The 20,331-nt window shown below is 58.6% G+C and overlaps 2 protein-coding genes across 2 annotated transcripts; one reads left to right on the top strand and one right to left on the bottom strand.

The window, feature by feature from the left end:
* Positions 1–389: 389 nt before the first annotated feature.
* ABHD12B (abhydrolase domain containing 12B) lies at positions 390–6,799 on the top strand. Its single transcript, XM_030451726.1, is given in 14 exon segments — positions 390–500; positions 1,987–2,114; positions 2,991–3,093; positions 3,194–3,313; positions 3,576–3,606; positions 3,774–3,819; positions 3,927–4,056; positions 4,276–4,316; positions 4,577–4,656; positions 4,793–4,875; positions 5,424–5,502; positions 6,209–6,293; positions 6,296–6,332; positions 6,700–6,799. Coding segments are annotated over 14 exon segments (1,095 nt in total). The 5' UTR covers position 390; the 3' UTR covers positions 6,722–6,799.
* Positions 6,800–7,168: 369 nt separating this feature from the next.
* Positions 7,169–19,547, bottom strand: PYGL (glycogen phosphorylase L). The gene is given in 22 exon segments (XM_030451725.1): positions 7,169–7,569; positions 7,930–7,996; positions 8,524–8,596; positions 8,599–8,658; positions 8,734–8,795; positions 8,797–8,938; positions 9,089–9,230; positions 9,854–9,912; positions 10,016–10,163; positions 10,240–10,341; positions 10,993–11,107; positions 11,209–11,372; positions 11,748–11,894; positions 12,157–12,249; positions 12,488–12,631; positions 13,140–13,222; positions 13,308–13,419; positions 13,900–14,031; positions 14,928–15,031; positions 15,247–15,325; positions 17,009–17,110; positions 19,145–19,547. Coding segments are annotated over 22 exon segments (2,562 nt in total). The 5' UTR covers positions 19,388–19,547; the 3' UTR covers positions 7,169–7,380.
* Positions 19,548–20,331: the final 784 nt, after the last annotated feature.

Below are 20,331 nucleotides of genomic sequence, written 5' to 3'. Positions count from 1 at the left end.
GAAGCTTTCCCAAGCTTTCCCTGCCCACCCCTTGCCACGGTAAGGCTGACTCCCTCCCCGTGTCACCTCCCTGCTCCCTCCGGGGTGCCCCTGTCCCACCCTTCGGGGACAAAGGGGCTGCGGGGGTCCCTCCGCACCCCAAATCTCAGCGAGGCGGGAAGGGGCGTGGCCTGAAGGGAGGGGCGTGGCCTGATTTGGAAGAGGGGGCGTGGTGTGCGGGGGGCGTGGCCTACATAGAGAACGAGGTTGCTCCGGAGTGGGCGTGGCTTGGATGACGTAGGCGTGGCTTGGAGCTGTAGACGTGACCCGTGTGTGGGCGTGGTTTAGGGAGTGGGCGTGGCTGACGGCGGCGGTGGGCGGGGCCTGGCGTCGGGAGCGCGCAGCGGGAGGATGCGGCGGCGGGGGGAGCGGGGAGAGCGGGGAGATGGGGGGCGGGATGGCGGCAGCGGTGGCGACAGCGGCCGGGGAAAAGGCAAGAACGGCTCCGGTCGGCGGGAGAGGTGAGTGCAGGCAGCGGGGAAGCAGCCCAGGCCGGCGGACTGGCACTGACAGGAGCCCCGGCTGCCACTGGGGCTGGCGGTGCCGCGCTGCGCTTCCCCGTGATTTGTGTCCCTGTCCCCACGCGGTGTTTGCGCTCCGGGTCCTCCTGTCTCCTGCCGTGGCCGTGCTCTGTCCTCCGGCCGTGTCCCCCGGTGGCATGTGCCACCGCTGTGTCCCCTGTCCGTGCTACCCTGCCGAAGCTGTCACCCTGCGCTGTGGCACTGCTTCTGTGTCCCCACGCCATGGCTTTGTCACGTTGTCATCCCATCTGTGTGTATCCCGGCCCCGTGACCTTGCCACAGCCGTGGTCCTGAGCCACAGCAATGTCCCCATGTCACCTGGCCACTGCCATGATCCCGTACCGTTGCCACGTCTCTATGTCACCAGCCACGGCCGTACTCCCATCCCGTGGCTATGCCTCCCCTCCTCACGCTGCCACTGTGTCCCCGTGTCCCTTCGCTGTCCCCCAGGTGGGGACCCGCGGGTGCTCCCCTGCTACAGGTGTTGTACAAGGGTGGGCGTGAGCACCCGCCCCGAACCTGAAGGTGTAACCAAAACCTGCACCTAATAACCACCTGCACCGACGTCGGGGACACTGGGACAAAATCTTGGGGGGGGGAGGGAGGCAGCTGGCGTGGAAGGAGCCCCCCGTGGCTCCGGCATGACTGATGCCCCCTCCCGGGAAGGTGACCATGCCACCTTGCCCCATGGCACTGCTTTTGCAACCCTTCCCCAGGCTCTTGCAGCACTCCCTGGGGCAGGCAATGGGCTAAATCCGCTTCTTACGGAGTGACGGTGGCCCCAGGCGTGTGGTGCCAGGGAGGGAGCTGTGCTTGGCCGCTTGTCAGAAACCTCTGCCCTCAATCCCCGGGCACCCGGACCCGGTTTCCCCATCTCCCGGCAGCCCACGAGGGACGGCCATGCCGGGCAAGCTGCAGCTCTTGGCTTTCCCTTCCCTCCCTGGAGCTGGAGGTGATCCCCATCCCCGGCTGACTCTCCAGGCCCCTTTCCTAGTGCGTCCCCTAAAGCTTGGGGACATCTCCGTGCTCCGTGTGTCACCATCCAGGGCTGGGGGTGGTGGCTCAGAGTATCGATTGCTCCTTCTTGCTGGTTGGGCTTGCAGCTCCTGGCCCTGGCATGTGCCCTGCCCTTCCTGCCTGCCCGTATCCCGTGGGAAGCTGCCAGGGATGGGATCATGGCCGCTGTGTCACAGCGGGGCTGCTCCAACACCTGGGCTCCATTCCCCGAAGCCGAACACAAACCCAGAGCGGAGAAGAACCGAGAAGACCCGGGGAGACACAAATGGCAGCCTTGGGTCCCTGGCTGGGGAGAAGCAGCTGCATCCAACCATAACCTCTGAGCTTGGGGATGGGGGACACCACTCTGTCGTGTCCCAAAATCCTTGGGGACGGGAGGGGACGTGCTAAGGGGGTGTCTGCCTTGCAGGGGCCGGCTGGCATGGTGGTCCCTGCTGCGTACCCTCCTCCTGGGGCTGCTCCTCATCTACACCTCCGTGCCCTTCCTCGTCCGCCTCTTCCCTGCCCTGCTGACCAAAGCTGTCTTCCTGAATTTCCGTGAGTGCCATCAGGCTCTTCCAGCTCGAGAAAGGAGGAGAAGGGGGTTGTCCCCAAAGCTCGGATGGGGCTGCACCCCCTCCTTGCTGTGGGTTGGTGGGGGGTGGCTCGGGGGGGGGATCTTGCTCCTTGGCACCCGGTGTTCTGCAAGCTGCAACAACCCACTTGCTGGCCACCCCGTGTTACTCCTGAAAGGTTGCAACACATCTGGGCAGGCACAGCAGGGATGGGGTGAGAAATTGGGGTGTGAGGAGGTGGCTCACCTATCCATGCCCCAGCACAGCCCTTGGCTGGCAGGCAGGTTGGTTAGAAAAAAAAATTAATACATATGTATATATGTGTAACACGTTGCTTTGGCAAAATTGGAAAAAACAAAACAAAACAAACCAGATCCAGCTGGGTGTGAGGGTTCATGTGATGGCTGTGATTTTCTTTTCTATTTTTCTTTTTTCTGTGCTTTTTAAAAAGAGACTGAGAGCCCTGGGGCTGTTCAGCCTGGAGAAGAGAAGGCTGAGAGGGGATCTCTGAATGTCCATCAAGAGCTGAGGGGTGGGGGGCAAGAGGAAGGGGCCAATCTCTGTTCAGTGGTGCCCAGGAGTAGGACAAGGAATAATGGGGTGAAGGGAGAAGAGAGGAAGTTCCAGCTGAAGCTGAGGAGAAACTCCTCTGCTGGGAGGGTGAGGGAGCCCTGGCCCAGGCTGCCCAGAGAGGTTGTGGAGTCTCCTTCTCTGGAGCCTTTCCAACCCCCCCTGGATGTGTTCTGTGTGTCCTGCCCTGGGGGATCCTGCTGGGGCAGGGCTGGCACTGGAGCAGCTCCACAGCTCCCTCCCAACCCCTGACACTGATTCCATGATTCTGTGGCTCTATGATTCTCAGTGACCATCCCCTTCCTCACTGACCTTCGGCGCCCGGAGCTGCTGCTGAACAACACCATCAGCCTCTACCTCCCCACCGAGCCTGGAGTCACCGTGGGCATCTGGTGAGCACCAGCACCCATCGTGGAGCTACACCAGGGTCCTAAATTAGGGGATGCTGAGGGGGGGGAGATCCCCAGGGTAACTCTGCTCTGACCCCCCCAGGCACACGGTACCGGGCAGCAGAGGGGCTGAGGCACAGGGCAAGGACCAGCGCTGGTATGAGGAGGCACTTGGTGACACTCACCCCATCATCATCTACCTGCATGGCAATGGGGGGACCAGGTGAGTACCAGAGAACATTTTTGGGACATGTGTCTTGTGGCTTTGCTGGTGAGAACTAACTCAGTGCAGCAGAGCTGCCAGGCTGGGGCTGCTGTGGTGGTTTCTGACCCCACCAGCCAAGAAAAGTCTCCTTGAGTTCAAGGGAAGTGTCAGAACATCCCAGAGCAGCCCCCTCCTGGGAAAAGGTGACCCATGGGAGAAGAAGAGGGTCCCTGGAGCTGGGGATGGAGTCCCCCCATCTCTAACCTCCCTTTCCCCTCAGGGCTGCAAGCCACCGCATCCAGTTCTTGAAGGTAAGTGATCCCTTGGGGGGGGGACAAGGGACCTGATGGGGACGAGGCTCACGCTGGCTCTGGGGACCCATGAGGGACCTGGGGCAGTGTGAGCCTGGCCATGCTGGGGGTCCTGGGTGTGCAAACCCCCCCCCCCAAGACATCATCTGGTGCTGCTCCTCTGACAGGCAATGGGAGCTGCTGACTTCCACATCTTGGCTCTGGACTACAGAGGTAAAAACACCCACTGAATGCCCCCCCCACACCCCCCCACACCCTGCACCCTGACGCTGGTGACCTCCCCATGAGGGGTGACACTCACCTGTGTGTCCCCTCCACAGGCTATGGGGACTCCAGTGGGCACCCCACAGAGAGGGGCTTAACCACGGATGCCCTGGCCCTCTATGACTGGGCCAAAGCAAGGAGTGGGAACAGCAGCATCCTCTTCTGGGGACACTCCTTGGGGACAGGGTAGGTGTAGGGCTGGGTGACCCATGGGTGTGACCACCAGCCTGTCCCTGAGCTGGAACACTGCTGCCAGACCACTGCCACCTGCAGATGGACCTAAGGCTTGGAGCAGCTCCTTGGTGGAGACACCCACAAAGCAAAACCCAGTGGGAAAAGGGGGGGGGTCCGAGGGTGCTGGGGCAGTGCCACTGCCCCCCCTCATTGTCACCTCCTCTCTCACAGGGTTGCCACCAACACAGCGAGGAAACTGCAGGAGGAGAGAGGTAAGGGACAGTATGGCTGAGTTGACCCTGTGCCATGTCCCCACCCTGGGGGCTCTGAACACCCCTGGATGGATTTTAGAGGGGGGTGCAGAGGAGCTGGAGAGTCCTGTCACCCTGCTCCAGCATCAAGACAAGTGGCTGTCCCCAACTCCTTAGCAGGACAGGGGCATCACAGCAGCAGCTGGGATGGGAGGGTGGCAGCAGCCCAGCAGAGGGGACAGTCCCCCTGCAGCCATGTCCTCACCCCACTCTGTCCTCAGGGGTCCAGGTTGGTGCTGTCATCCTGGAGTCACCCTACACCAACATCCGTGAAGCAGCTGCCAACATCCCTGTGGCCCTGGTGAGTCTGAGGGCTGGGGCCATGGGGTGACAATCCCAGACACCTCAGTCTCTTCCCCCCCCCCTCCATGTGGCAGAGGAAGGGTGCAGCCAGCAAAGCCACCATCCAGCATCCCTCCAACCCTTCTCCTTGGCAGATCTACCGCCAGTTCCCAGGTTTTGAGTACCTCTTCTTGGACTCACTGGCCCTGAACAACATGTTCTTCAGCAGTGATGAGAAGTGAGTGCCCGGAGGGATGGAGATGGGGTGGGGTGGAGGTGATATTGGGACCACCTGGCCAAGGAGTGAGCAGTTGGACGTGTCCTATGATGCCCTCCCCACACTCTTTGTCCTTGCTCAGCTTACTCATGCTTTAATTTACCTTTTTTTTAAAATATGCATAACTTCAGGTATCAATATTCCTGCTGAGCGAAGTCCATGACCCAACATCCTCCTGCTTTTGAGCACATGGTGCCCCCTCCACATTGCTGCATCCACATGTTGTGGAAGGTGGCACCTTCCCCCTCCATGTTTGGGGGAGCCTTTGCTAGAAGCCACCAGCTTCACAGGTGGTTCTGGAGCTTGAGCACCCTGATTTTTTGGGGGGGGTTAAGGTTATTTGGGTGCTGCTGTGCTGGGAAGAGTGGTGTGGGCATCACCCATGGGCTGGGAGAGCTGTGAATGTGTGGGGGGCAAGGGTTGCTGTGGGGGGGTTTAGCAGCACCCAGGGAGCCTCCAGATGGTCTGTGGTGACTCTGGAATGACTCCTCTGTGCTTGCTGCCCACAGTGTGAAGGTCCTGGCCTGTCCACTCCTCCTCCTGCATGCAGAAGATGACACTGTGGTGCCTCTGCACCTGGGACGCAAGGTGGGGACCACCCTCACCTCCTGGGTGGGTGCTGGGCTAATCAGAATCCCAGCCTGGTTTGGGTTGGAAAGGACCTTAAAAACCATCCAATCCCTGTTCTCTGCCATGGTCAGGGACACCTCCCACCAGCCCAGGTTGCTCCAAGCCCCATCCAACCTGGGCTGAGACACTGCCAGGGATGGGGGCAGCCACAGCTTCTCTGTGGAAACCTGGCACCAGGGGCCTTGTCAGCACCCTCATCAACAAACTATTTCTTCCCTCACATCTCATCTCTCTCCGTCCTGGAAACTCCTTCCCCCTCATCCCATCCCTCCCTGCCCTTGTCCCCAGTCCCTCCGCGGCAGGCATTTTCCTGGAGCCCCTTAGGCACATGGAAGGTGCTCTAAGGTCTCCCGCAATTGACCAGCCTTCTCTTCGTCCAGCCTCAACACCCCCAACTCCTCTCCAAGCCTGGGCTCCAGAGCAGAGCTGCTCCCAGCCCTCCCAGGCAGCTCCAGGGGCCTCCTCTGGACTTCACTCCCAACACCTTCATTCTCCTTCGTAGGCTTGGGGAACTTTCTTGGCTTAGCCTAGTTTTTTGGGGAGAAACAAGAAGAGGAGGTGGTGGGTGGCCAGTAACCCCAAGAGTGCATAGGAGGGGCTTTTGGGGTGTCCCCTTTGCCTCGCCATTTAACCCATGTCTCCCCCCCCACCCCATGGCAGTCTCATCTTCGAGATGGCACGCAGTGCCTACAGGGACAAAACCAAGGTGAAGATGATCACCTTCCCAGAAAAGCTGGGTCTGGGCCATGACTAATATCCTTAACCCCAGAGCTGCCTGCCCTGGTGAAGTAAGTGCTGCTCTGCAGAAACAGGAGGAGGGGGGAGGGTGTTGAGCACCAAATAAACCTTGGGGCCTTCTTCCATGGGGTCCATCCTCCCCATGCCATGAAGGCAGAAGGTACCTCCCCCTTCTCCTTCCTGCCTGTCCAGTACTCCTTGGTTCTTGATTTTGGAGCTCTCCTGGCTCTTTGCGTGCTCTGAGCCCATCCTCACCCCCAAGTGCCATGGGGAGGTGGCCCTAGAAACCTGTCCCCAGGGTCCTTTTTGCCCTAAGCCAGCTCAGCCCTCACATCCAGGGCTCAGAAAACCAAGGTCTGGAGCAGCAGGGAAGCATGGATGGTGACACAGCGTGAGGTTTATTACATCTTCTTGCAGAGACTTCTTGAACATCAAGTGATGGCAGGCTTGGTGCACACTCCCCTCATCCTCCCCCCCCACAAGCCAGGAACACCCCTGCATGGCACTTGAGCTGCTGTATGTAATCATAGAATTATTATAATAAAAACATAAACTACTGCAGAAAAATAAATAACTTTCTAAACTGTTCTAGAACTCCTCAAGGATGCTACGCAGGTTCCTCAGGGGATGGAGATCCTCCTTGCCAGCTGGTTCCTGCTCCCAGGATGGGACCATGCAAGTGGTGAGCCATCCATGGGGCAGCACTGGGGGGGGTGACTGTGCACAGACCGCCGTTAACTCTTCACCCCAAGTCCTGCTTTGGCATCACCTCAGGGGCTCAGCTGCCACCCTGTCCCCAGCACCTCACCCCCTGCACCTCCCGGCCTGGAGCAGTGTTGGAAGATGCCAGCCCAGGCCCTCGTTTTTAGGCTTTGGCAAACAGCCCTTTGGACTCTGGTGGCACTTTATTTTTAGCCCCTCTGCAGTGACAGGGTGACCAAACGGGTTTGCTTTCCCCACCACGCTTCCCTCACCAAAATCCCACCCCTCTTCCCCTCCTTCCCCATCCCTGGCATGGCCAACAGCAGCCACAGAGACATTAGACAGCAGCAAGGACCATTTTACGTGCTCGTGTCCCCCGGTGGTGGCCCCAGGCCCCTATGCCACCCTGCCATTGAGGGTCTTGTCCTCAACAGCATCCCGGGGCTCGTTGGGGGGTGGGATCTTCAGGTCAGAGGGTTCCACGTGCCAGATATCCCGGGCATATTCCTTGATGGTCCGGTCACTGGAGAACTTGCCGGCCGCAGCGATGTTCTTGATCACCATCTTGGTCCATGCCTTGGAATTCTGCAAGGAGAATTGGTGGGATGGAGCAGCCAGAGGGTGACATGTTAGCCTTAAGAGCAGCTTTCTCACCAAGAACACCATCCACGTGCAAAGCCCTGGTAGACTTCTGGCTGGGAGTCTCCTCAGTGGGAACCCACCAGAGCCTCACCAGACCTCTTCTCCAGATGTTGGGCGAGGAACCTTCTTGCCAGGACCCCATCTATGTGTAAAGCCCCACCAGACCCCTTCTGGTTGGGGTGTTGGGACAGGAGTCTCCTTGCCAGAAGCCCATCTAATGAGTACAGTCCCACCAGACCCCTTCTCTAGATGGGATGTTGTTCCCATCACCACTCCCCACCTTCTCCTTGGGCTGGCACTCACCAGGTAGAGCTCGTTGACCTTCTCCTGGCATTTGACATAAGCCTCATAGTCTGCAAAGACTTTAAACCTGCAGAAGTGATGAAAAGAGAAGTCAACAAGACCAGAAAGGTGTAGGTGGGAACACAGTGGTGGTTGGTGGCTGCAGCACACGGGGCTCCTGCTGCCAGATCTGGAGCTTTCTCCAACACAAACGCTTCAGAGAGGTCCATCCTCCCCAAGCCATGTTTGAACAGAGCCCTGGCAGCCCGTGGGTGCTGCAGCAGAGGTTGGGTGGGTGCCCCAGGAGGACACACCCTGTGTCAGCTCACTGGGAAAACATTTCTGCAATGCCAACACCTCCAGCCCTTGGCTGAGTGCTCTGGCCAGGAAAGCCCTGACATATCTAAAACCATCTATCAACTGATAAAGAGCTGCACAACCAAATGCTTCTTGGCCTGGATGTATCCCAGGCTTTCATGTGCCATGCGTGGGAGCCTCCTGGATCTGTGGAAAACCAACTGGAAATGGGACCTCATCAACCAGGGGGTGGGTGGGTGGGTGGTGAGTTTAGTGGAGAGACCCAACCCATGGGATGGGTGGCATCTCGGGGCTCACCGGTCATGGTGGAAGAGCATGTTGACCACATCTTTGAAGAGGTCAGGCTCCTCTGGGGAGAAGAAGCCATCTGGATCTGGTCGATGGCTTGTTTCAACTCGGGGAGCCGGTTGTAGTACCCCTGGGCGTTGTACCTGGAGGGAAGGGTTGAGACCAGATGCTGCTGCTTCAGCTGCTTGTGGGGCACCCCGGGGCATCCCCAGCCCTCACCTTCCTTGTCCAGCTCCATGACGTCCTCCACCCTCATGCCAAAGATGAACAGGTTTCCTCTCCGCCTCCTCAGCCATCTCCACGTTGGCTCCATCCATGGTGCCGATGGTCAGAGCCCCGTTCAGCATGAACTTCATGTTCCCTGTGCCAGATGCCTCCGTGCCTGCTGTGGAGATCTGCTCTGACAGGTCAGTAGCAGGGATCACTGCCAACCAAACATAGGGACACAAGGGGCTTACGGTCACCACTTTTGGGTCTGTGTTGTGGCCTTTAGATCTGCTGTCTTGTGGGGATGGGCTGCTGGACAGCCACAGGGTGGACATCCCATCCCCACAAGTTGCCCCACGGGGTCTACCTTTCTCTGCCAGGGAGACTCTGTAGTTCTCCAGGAAGATGACCTTCAGCTTGTTCCCCACAGCAGGGTCATTGTTCACCACGTGAGCCACAGCATTGATGAGCTTGATGATCATTTTTGCCATGTGATATCCTGGAGCAGCCTAGGAGAAAAGCATGGATGAGCCCACAGGGCTGGTGCTGGGAGCAGGCAAGGACCAACCAGCTCCCAGGTGCCCAGAGAAGCACCCACTCTCCTATGCTCCCATCCCTCATCCCATCCATGTGTTGTGCCACCAACTTTTGGGGAGTTGCCTGACCAGCAGAAGTTTGCTTGGGTTGAAGCCAGGAAGTGCTGCCTCAGGGCTTCCCAGGGGGTTTAGAGGACTCAGCTCCATGAGAACATCTGCACCCAACCCCTTGGGGCATCCTCCAGTGCCTCAAGAGGCTCCAGGAAAGATGGGGAGGGACTTGGGACAAGGGTCTGGAGTGATAGGACAGGGGAAAGGGTTTCCAGCTGGAAGAGGGGAGATGGAGATGAGATGGGAGGGAGAAATTCTGTGTTGTGAGGGTGCTGAGCCCCTGTGCCAGGTTTCCCAGAGAAGCTGTGGCTGCCCAATCCCTGGCAGTGTCTCAGCCCAGGCTGGATGGGGCTTGGGCTTGACCATGGCAGGGCTGTTGGGACTGGATGAGCTTTAAGGTCCTTTCCAACCCAAACCAGTCTGGGATTGTGATTTTTTTTAAAGGACTCCCTCCAGAAGTGCCCCAAACTCCTGACCCCACTCACCTTGCCCCCGATGATCACCGTCCTTGGCACAAAGACCTTTGAGGGATCCCTCCTGATGCCTGAAGAAGACAACAGCACGGTGTCACTCTCTGCTTAGGGGAACAGGGATGCTCATACACACCCTCCCGGGCAGGCTGTCCCTTGGGGCACGTGGTAGCTTACGGTTGAACATGGTGATGATGTGCAGACAGTTCATCAGCTGCCTCTTGTACTCGTGGATCCTCTTCACATGCACGTCGAACATGGAGGAAGGGTTGATCTTCACTTTGTACTCCTTCTCCAGGTACAGAGCGAACTTCACCTTGTTCTCCTGAGTGTGGAACAGAGAGAACATCAATCCCCAGCCTCTCCTCCACCCTGCATCCCTTCTGCCTCCCACTCCTCACCTGCTTCACTTTGGCAACCTCTCGGATGAAGAGCTCATCATCCACAAACTCCTGCAGCTTTGTCAGCTGGCTCAGGTCCCGCACGTACTCCTCCCCTATTTTCTGCAAAAGGAGCAAGAAGCAGAGGTTGATCCTGGAATGGGGACAGTCGCCTTCACTGGACATGTGGCTCCCATCCAGCAAAGCCACCAGCACTCAGAAAGCAGAAGGGGACTTGGGTGAGAGGCAACCAGAGAAGGCCCTGGAGCTGCTGGGAGGGCTGGAGCAGCTCTGCTCTGGAGCCAGGCTGAGAGAGTTGGGGGTGTTGAGGCTGGAGAAGAGAAGGCTGCAATGGGGAGACCTTAGAGCACCTTCCAGTGCCTGAAGGGGCTCCAGGAAAGCTGGGGAGGGACTGGGGACAAGGGCAGGGAGGGATGGGATGAGGGGGAAGGGTTTCCAGATGGAAGAGAGATGAGATGTGAGGAAGAAATAGTTTGGTGTGAGGGTGCTGAGCCCCTGTGCCAGGTTTCCCAGAGAAGCTGTGGCTGCCCCATCCCTGGCAGTGTCTCAGCCCAGGTTGGATGGGGCTTGGAGCAACCTGGGCTGGTGGGAGGTGTCCCTGACCATGGCAGGGGGGTTGGGACTCCGTTTTTGGTTTTTTTTTAGGTCCATCCCAACTCAAACCAGTCTGGGATTCTGTGATCCACAAGATGCAGATGTCTGAGGCTGAGCAGCATCCGTGGGGGCTGGGAAGGGTGGGGGTTGTGCTGTCACCTCTGCAATGAGCTCTGCCAGCCCCGGGTTGCAGAGCAGGAGCCAGCGCCGTGGGGTGATGCCGTTGGTTTTGTTCTGAAACTTCTCTGGCTCCAGGGCTGCGAAGTCCTTGAACCTGCAAGGGTGAGGAGGGGACAGCCTCAGGCTCACCCACCTGGCACCACCACCATTGCCAAGCTGAGGCTGAGCCACCACCACCTCCCTCTCCCTGCTTACACCTCAGTCTTGACAATTTCAGAGTGGATCCTGGCCACGCCATTGACAGCGTGGGAGCCCACGATGCAGAGATGGGCCATGTTGATCCTCTTGGTGCCTTCCTCCTCTATCAGGGACATCCTCCTCAGCCGGTCCACGTCATTAGGATAGAGGGATGCAATGTGCTGCAGGTGGAGGCCAGAGAGGTGGTGAGCAGTGTTTTGGGATGTCCCACTCAATGGCTCCCCAAAACGCCATGTGCCAGGAGCAGGAGGCCAAACCACCATCCCCTTTGTACCCCCCACCCTCATCCTTCTCCAGGATTGAATTTAAAGAGCAAAGAAATGCCACTGGGGAGGCTCCTGGAGCACTGGGTGAAGTCTTGAAAAGACTGGAGGGAGCAGATAGACTGGTGGGAAGGATTTTCCTAGACATCACCCTCCCAAAACCCCCTGGCCACACACCCGACACCATCAGGTTGTGCATCCTGGCTGCACAACTCGTGCACACCCTCATCACCTGCTCTGGAGAGGTCCCCCATGCAGCCCTGAGGCACTCACATCCAGGTGTCTCTGGTTGATCTCATAGATGATCTGCAGGTGTCTGGGGAGCAGCTTCTCCACCAGGTCCACGGGCCACCTCTCCAGGGCTTCAGGCAGCACTGTGTGGTTGGTGTAGGCAAAGGTTTGCTTGGTGATGTCCCAGGCCTGCCAGGGTGAGGACCAGTGGTGAGGGTGGAGGCAGCTCCTGGTGGGTGCCAGCACCCACTAATGGTCCTCCCACAGTGGCCAGCAGCACGGTTGAGCTGGCTTCTCCAAGTCTGGGCTGGTTAAACCTGACCTGACTGCTCCACATCACTCCCCAGGCCACCAGCAGCTACAGAACTGGTTCCTCAGCTCCTTGGCTGTGGGTGGGTGGAAGCAGAAGGGACCCAGGAGCCCTAACTCGGGTCTCCTTGGGTCTCCCTACCTTGTTCCATGGCAGCTTCTCGATGTCCACAAAAATCCTCATCAGCTCAGGGATGGCCATGGCAGGGTGTGTGTCGTTCAGCTGGATGGCAACCTGTGGGGAAGAGCAGGGGTGGCACATGGGGACACTAATGGTGTGACTGAATGACCTTGAAGGTCCTTTCCCAGCATGGTGGTTCCACGATTCTGTGAACCACGGGCATCCCACTGCCCATGTCAGCTGGACACTGGCACCCATGGAAGGTCCACAAAACCTTTCCAGCTATGGGTGTGCATCTGGGAGACAGTGAAAGGAGTTCTGAGGCACAGCTCAGAGCAACCCTGGCTCCTACCTGGTCAGGGAAGGAATCAAACACAGTCCGGACGCTCTCCGTGCTCCCGAATTTGGAGGCTTTGTAGCGTCGGATGATGTCCTGGAGAGTGGCAGCCACCACGAAGTACTCCTGCTTCAGCCTCAGCTCCTTCCCCTCGAAAAACTGGGAGCAGAGGACAGGGAGGATGGCACCATGCTGCCCAGGAGGAGCTGCAAACCTCCAGAGCTTTCCCCCAGCAGCAATAACCCCAGCACCTTCTCACTGCCCTGATTTTAGCATGGAGATTGAGATGTTTACATCCAGAGCTTTGTCAAAACCTGTTCTCCCTGGTCTGAAAAATCACCCAGTGCCACCCCCTGCCACGGTCAGGGACACCTCCCACCAGCCCAGGTTGCTCCAAGCCCCATCCAACCTGGGCTGAGACACTGCCAGGGATGGGGCAGCCACAGCTTCTCTGGAAAACCTGGCACAGGGGCTCAGCACCCTCACAACAAACTAGTTCTCCCTCACATCTCCTCTCCATCTCTCCTCTTCCATCTGGAAACCCTTCCCCCTCATCCCATCACTCCATTTTTACATGAAGTCCCCCTTGGTAAAAATGTCCAAGCAAGAGGAACTCCTCCACAACCTTTACCCCCCCCAAACCATGAACACCCCCACCCCAACTTACGTTGTCATTGGGGTAGAGGACACGGGATATGTTCTCTGCCAGGTTTCTGTCCAGCACAGCCTGGATGTAGTCTCCAACGTTGACTGGGGAGGAACAGAGAAACGAGGTGGATGTGGGACCCTGTTGTGTGCCCTCTCCCCCCTCAGCACCCCCCCAGCACCCACTTACAGTCCTGCAGGTTGAAGTCATTGGGTGCCCGGGCTGACCAGAGGCGCATGGTGTTGACGGTGTTGTTCATGTACCCGGGCACAGGGGTGTCATAGGGCAGGGCCAGCACCACCTAGGAGATGGGCAAGGCAGCTGGAGCAGGGCTGGTGTCCCTTGTGGAGCCCTTCCATCCCACACACCCTCCTACAGGAGGGAGCTTGGGGTTGCATCCACCTTCAGGAGGTGCCCATGCTGGGGATGTGCCTGGTAGACCCCACCAAGGCTGGGTCCCTGGGCTTGCCCAGTGGCTGGGGTTTGCCCAAAGCTCTCAGGGGATGGAGAGAAGGTCATGAGGGTCAGGAGAAGCTTTGTTTAAGCCTTTGTGCCAGGCTGTGCATTGCACACAGACCTGCTGAAGGTGCTTTGGGCTGCAGACACGGAGAAGCAAAACGTGTTCCTGTGTTCATCTCCTCCTCATTCTGCTTCATCACCACCTTTTCCACCCCAGGGAAGCAACCTCACCAGTGCCACCCACTCCAGCCAGGATGCCAGCAGGACCCGTGCCTGGGACAGAGCCAGCCAGGCAGAGCAGGTGATGAACCTCAAGCCATACCTGGGTGTCGACCCACTTGGCACCGGCAGCACCGTGTTCCACCCGGCCGTAGAAGTGCACGGGCAGCATGTACTCAGGACGGGCTTTCTCCCAGGGGTTGCCATGTCGGAGCCAGTCATCAGCTTCTTCCACCTGCCAGAGGGATGGAGAGCACTGATGAGTCCACCCAGGCCTGGGGACCACCCCGGGTCGTGCCATGGGATGATGCTTTGGAGCCTGCCTGCTCTAAACCTGGATTTTGACTCCATGGGATTGTCTCCCACCAGGGGTTTCGCTGCTACACACCACACCTTGTCCACTCCAGTTACAAACCAACCTCTGATGCTTCTACCCAAGCAGGTGGAGAAGGGATGAGGGGGGTGAATCTGGACTCGAGTTGAGCAGGAGAGGCTCAGGTTGGCTATTGGGAACAATTTCTTTACTGAAAGAGTGGTCAGACCTTGGCCCAGGCTGCCCAGAGCAGTGGTGGAGTCCCCATCCCTGAAGGTGTTCAAAAGATGTGTGGATGCAGCACTTCCAGACATGGCTCAGTGGTCATGGTGGTGCTGGGTTGATGACTGGACTTGATGATCTTAAAGATCTTTTCCAACCTTAATGATTCTGTGATTCCCCACGCCTGCACCCCCTGAGTGAAACCACCCCCCACAGCCCCCCAAGGAGCTGGGATAGGACTTCTCCACCCTCACCTGCTCCACAGCTTTGCTAATTAGTGGGATGGATCTTCTCCCCTCCTCTCAGCCACTAATGGGCTCTGCTGGGAATGGTGACACCAGGCTGATCCCCAACCCCATGCACTGGAGCCAGCTGGGATGAAGGACAAGCAGGGACAGCTCAGGGAGGGATGCTCTGTGCTTGCATGGGAGTTAAACCCGTTTGAGGAAACATCTGACAAGCTTTAAATATCACAGCCCTGACTCTGCCTTGAGCTACAGGAGTGTCCCTACCCCCTGATTTTGGCCTGCTCTATGGGGTGGGGCTGGTTTTGGCTGTGCCAGGGGAAGGTAAGGGCCAGACATCTCCAGCAGTACCTGCCACCCATCCCGGATCTTCTGGTTGAAGATGCCGTACTCGTAGCGGATGCCGTAGCCGTAGGCAGCCAGCCCCAGGGTGGCCATGGAGTCGAGGAAACAAGCTGCCAGGAGAGAAGGCAGCAGCCAGATGAGCTGCTCAGGACACACCAGCTCCTTCTCCCCAGAGGAAGGTGACAGCCACCCCTCAGGGACACAAGCCCAGCAGGCACTGCTGGCCACCCAGCACCTCTGGCTCCATGAAGGGAAAGGATGGAGCAGTAACCCCCCCAAAATGAGGTATCTCCCAATGCACGAGACCTTTTTGGGGCTGACTCACCAGCAAGCCTGCCAAGCCCACCATTGCCAAGCCCAGCATCCTCCTCAATTTCCTCCAGCTCTTCCATGTCCAGCCCAAGCTAGGGAGGAGAAGAAGAAGGTGATGGGCTTGAGGTTCTCAGAGTTGCCCAGCACCATGGTGGGGAGGTGCTGCTGGTGTGCACCCCTGGGTGCTGCCCCTAGTGCCCCTAGCAGGTGGGTTCCAGGAGAAGTGGAAAGGCAAGACCCACCCCTGCAGCTGGGACATGGAGCTTCCCACCCAAAGCAGCTCCTTTCCCCCACAGCTGCCACCCCATGGTGTCGTGGGGACCATCTCTGGTGTCCAAGTCACTTTACAAGGGACACACGTGCCCCTGACCTTGAACATGGCCTTGATGAGCCATAGGGACATGGATAAGATCCTGGGGGTGTGGAGGACACCAGGGTGCTGCTCTGGTGGTCCCAGACATTCCAGGCAGGTCTCCCAGGAATCATGCCCTCCCTCCCCAGCCCCATGGGGCAGGCACCAGGCTCCTGTCTCCCAGCACCTCCTGGCTCCAGGCTTGCCCTTTAATGGTGACACACAGAGAAGTTCCACCACTTCTACAAGGAAATTGAAACTTTCCAGCCTGGAATGCTGTGGGAGGGAGGAAGAGGTTTTGCCTATGCAAAGATCCACAGACAGCTCAGCAGGAAAAAAAGAGATGGTGCCCTGCCAGGGCTGAGCCACCTTTTCACATGGAAACCCTTTGATCTGATGTCTCATGGTCACAGCAAGCAGGGACAGCCCTGCTCTCACGTGTGGTTACAGCTGCACAGCTCTGAGCATCATCACCAGCCCTGAATGCCAACAGAAATACCTGAAATTTGTATTTAGGTGTCCAGGGGCCTCAGCACATGCAGGAAGGAGGATTTCCCTCCAGAGCTTTACCTGCCATCACCACAAAGAGGATGATTCCCAAAGGACTTCCTACTTTATGCTTCTCTAAGTCTTCCACCACCCAGCATCCCAGGCTCTTCCCCTCCACCCTCACCCCAGCTGGGCAGCACTCATGGCAAGGTCAGGAGATAAAAAAATTTAAAAAATCATAGGACCACAGACTAGTTTGGCTTGGGAGAGACCTTAAAGACCACCCAGCTCCAACCCCACTGCCATAGGCAAGGATTCCTCCCACAAGATCAGGTTACTCCAAGCCTTGTCCAACCTGGCCTTGAAGACTGCCAAGCAGGGGGCAACCACAAATAAAAAAACCCAAACCAAAACACCAACAAAAAAACCCAAACACCACCACAACAACAACAAAAAACCCTAAAAATAGGTTCCTCTCCTTTGAATACATTTGCTGGAATGCTGCTCCTGCCCCAGCCACGTTGGTCCCCAGGGGTGCAAGCACAGGGCAGGAGGGAAAGGAGCCACCCAAAACCCTTCTGATAACTCAGGTGCCAGACAATGCCAGCACCAGGCTGTGGTGGAGTCAGATCAAGGTTTTCATCCCCTCTGCCACTGATTATTTTATGTCATATCTCACTATTAATGCCCTTAAACACCCAACCACAAGTTTCCATGCACTGTTTGGGCTTCACCCTCCACCTCAGCAGGGTTGGCATCCCCCAGCACACAGCCCCAGCACCAGCTGAGCATTTGGAGAGCAGGTTCTGGAGCTGTTATTTATCTGTGAAAGCCTCTCCTGTGGCTCCAGGAGCAGTGTGTGCAGTCAGTGCCATAAAACACAAACATTTCCAGGAGTTGGAGAGCCTGGAGCCCACCTGGTTTGGGTCCTTACCTGGTAGATGGCTTCATCACAAGCATTCTGCAGCCCCAGGTTAATCATGGTGTTCTGCAGTGTCCGCCCCATGTAAAACTCCAGGGAGAGGTAGTAAATCCTCTGAAAGAGAAAACCACCCTCCTGGTCACCCTCATGGGGTCAGAGGAGGCTCCTGTGGCCCCCAGAAGCTGCTGCTGGGTGTTATCTCAAAGCAAGAGGGAAAATCCCAAATCTCAGGGGGGCCTGCACCAGGAATTTGTGGACTGGAGTTCTTTGGAGGTGGCCAAGCTCCTGCTGCTGCCAGTTCCTGAGCTGGTTTTATTTGGAGAAGCCCTGGAGTCCTGCCCAAGAACAGGGACAGCTTCAGGATGGTCACTCCCAGCGTGCTGGTGGCCCTGGCAGTCAGTACAAAGTTTAAAGTTTAAGAGGAATTAGGAAACGTCCCCCAAGCTGCAAAGCAACCGGAAAACCAAGTGAGCCACTGGGGGCAGGCACATCCCAAAGCTGCGGGGACACCGCTGTCCTCTGCTGTCCCCAGGGGGTCGGTGTCCCAGGAGCACAGAGGGGGTCTGGTCCCAGGAGAATGGGGTGGGGTGGGTCCCAGGAGGATGGAGGAATTGGTCCCAGGAGGATGGGGGGGTCAGTCCCAGGAGGATGGGGGAACTGTTCCCAGGAGTACGGGGCAGTTGGTTCCAGGAGGACGGGGGAATTGGTCCTAAAAGCACAGGGGGGTCAGTCCCAGGAGGAGAGGGGGAGCTCGGTCCCAGAACAGGGGATTGGTCCCAGAACGGGGGGGTCAGTCCCAAGAGGATGGGGATGTTGGTCCCAGGAGCACAGGGGGTTGGTCCCAGGATAATGGGGGGGTCAGTCCCAGGATAACGGGGGGGTCAGTCCGAGGAGGATGGGGGAATTTGTCCCAGGAGGATGAGGGGGGGTTGGTCCCAGGAGGACGAGGGGGGGTCGGTCCCAGGAGGACGAGGGGGGGTCGGTCCCAGGAGGACGAGCGGGGGGTCGGCCCCAGGAGGACTGGGTGCTCTCGTGTCCCCTCTGGCTGATATGATGGGTGCAGGATGAGGCCAGGGAAGCAGAGGATTGTGTGAGCCACCCCCAGTGTCAGCACTGGCAGGTTTTAAGGATGGATTTAAGCTGGAGGAAGGTGCTGACTCCACGGGTTTCTCCCCCAGGAGCTGTGTGGGGTCGGGCTGGGGACGGTGATGGGATGTGCTGGGCAGGACGGGTTGGGATTACTGGTTTGATCCCAGCAGAGCTGGGGGCAGCAGTGCTGGGTGGATGAGACCCGGCGTGGGTCAGCCATACTGGAGACACCCCACATCCAAGCCCTGGAAGAAGCTCAGCTTTTTTTCTCACGCCTACAGGACATGAGTGAAGGGGGTGTTGAGTTACCAGGGGCTGGCATGGTCCCAGTGAGGTGTTTGTGGGGAGAAAATTGGAGCAGACAGCCTTGCCCAGGTGTCAGGAGGGGATTTACTCCTTAATCCCAGAGCAGCTGGAGCCCCGAGCTCCCTACAAGCCAGAGCAGAAGAGCAGCAGCCCAGAACCTCCCGAGGTCTCTCACCCTCAGGATGCCTGAGCTTGCATTTATTTGAAACCAGACTCGTTCGCAGCCGGTTCGGGGTTCGGTTGAGCTTTTCAGCTCCTTCACCCTTAGAAGGCTTTGCAGCTGCTCCGGGTTAGACCGCACCCACGCCAGCGCTGCGGGACAACAAGCGCTGTTCCCATGCCCTGCTCCCAGCTGCCGGGCAGCCTCAGCTCTGTTTGTTTTGCAAAGCAAAGGCCAATGGCCTTGCCTGTTAAAGTCCAGTCCTTCAACTTGGCAAAGTTAAGGGGAATAGCCCTAAACGCCCCCCCAAAAAAGAGCGTGTCCTCTCCCTCCCTTTCCCCCCCCCTCTCTCCGTTCTCTGCTTTCCCCACCGCGGGCTCCCAGAGGAAAGGAGCACCCAAGGCTGGATAAAATCCCATGACATGAGCCCCACCTTGGGGGTCAGGTGGGGGGGGCTTCAACAGTTGGATTTGCTGAGCTTAAAGATCTTAAAAGGATTTTTCCAACCCAACCCATTCTCTGATTCCCACCAGCCTCCCTGGAAAAGAGGGGTGTTTCCCCCCCCCCCCATCCCAATCCCCCCCGACTCCCACCTTGGGGTCCTTCTCATAGTAGTACTGTTGGGTTCGGATCCATCGTCCCACCAGGTGGTCCCTCACGGTGTGGGCCAGGGCGAAGTAGTAGTCCCGGGGGGTGGCCACGTTGCGGTCCTTGACCAGGGTGAAGTGGAGGTGCCGGTTGAAGCCCCGCTTCAGCTCCGCCACGTTCTCAGCTCCCACGATCCCGCGGATGCTGATCTGCCGCCGCCGCTCCTGATCCGACAAGGGTCGCGACATCCCGACAGAGCTGCGGGGGGACACACACACGGGGGGCTTTGGGGGGGAGGGGGGAGTTAGTGGGGGGGTGGGTAATAAACACTGTCGCCGTCGGGGTTTGACCACAATCGGCACCGGGTTCCGCCTCCGCCCCGGGATGGCACCGCCCCGGGGCTGAGCTGGGCGGCTGGGCCGGGCTACCGGCACCTCGGGGAGGGCACCGGGACGGACCGCCCATTCCTGGGGTGGGAACGGCAAAGGGGGGGCCCGGGGACCGCCCCCCGGGGTGTATGGAGGGGTTACAAGGGGAGGAGGACTCTGGGGACCGCCCCCCGGGGTGTATGGGGGGTTGTAAGGGGAGAGGGCTCTGGGGACCGCCCCCCCGAGGTGTATGGGGGGTTACAAGGGGAGGGGGACTCTGGGGACCGCCCCCCAGAGGTGCGCAAGGGGGGCTACAAAGGGGGGACCCTGGGGACCGCCCTTGGGGGTGCATGGGAGGGGCTACAATGGGGGGACCCTGGAGAGCACCCCAAAAGGGTTACGGAGGGAGGGCGACCTTAGGGACCGCCCCCAAGGGGGTTGTAAAGTGGGAGGGCTCTGGGGACTGCCCCCCGGGGGTACACGGTGGGGGGCGACTAAGTGAGGGAGTTGGGGACAGCCACCAGCGGGGCTACAAAGTGGGGGGCTCTGGGGACTGCCCCGCGGGGGGCGTAAGAGGGAGGCTATAAAGGGGGGGCCCTGGAGACCACCCCCAAGGGTGCACAATGGTGGTTTCTAAGGGGGGAGCCTGGGGACTGCCCCTGGGGGTACACGGGAGGGTGTATGTGACAAAGTGGGGAACTTGGGGACCCCGCACAAAGCGGGGGGCACGCTTGGGACCACTGTCCCGGGGATGTAGAGGGAGGGGTACAAAGGGGGGACCCCAGGAACGCGCAAAGGGGGTGCTCAAGAGGCCCCACACCCGG

This window comes from Calypte anna, chromosome 5A (assembly GCF_003957555.1).
Source record: "Calypte anna isolate BGI_N300 chromosome 5A, bCalAnn1_v1.p, whole genome shotgun sequence".
NCBI lineage: Eukaryota > Metazoa > Chordata > Aves > Apodiformes > Trochilidae > Calypte > Calypte anna.
The sequence above is the reverse complement of the archived record's forward strand: the minus strand, read 5'-3'. Positions and strand labels throughout refer to the sequence as shown.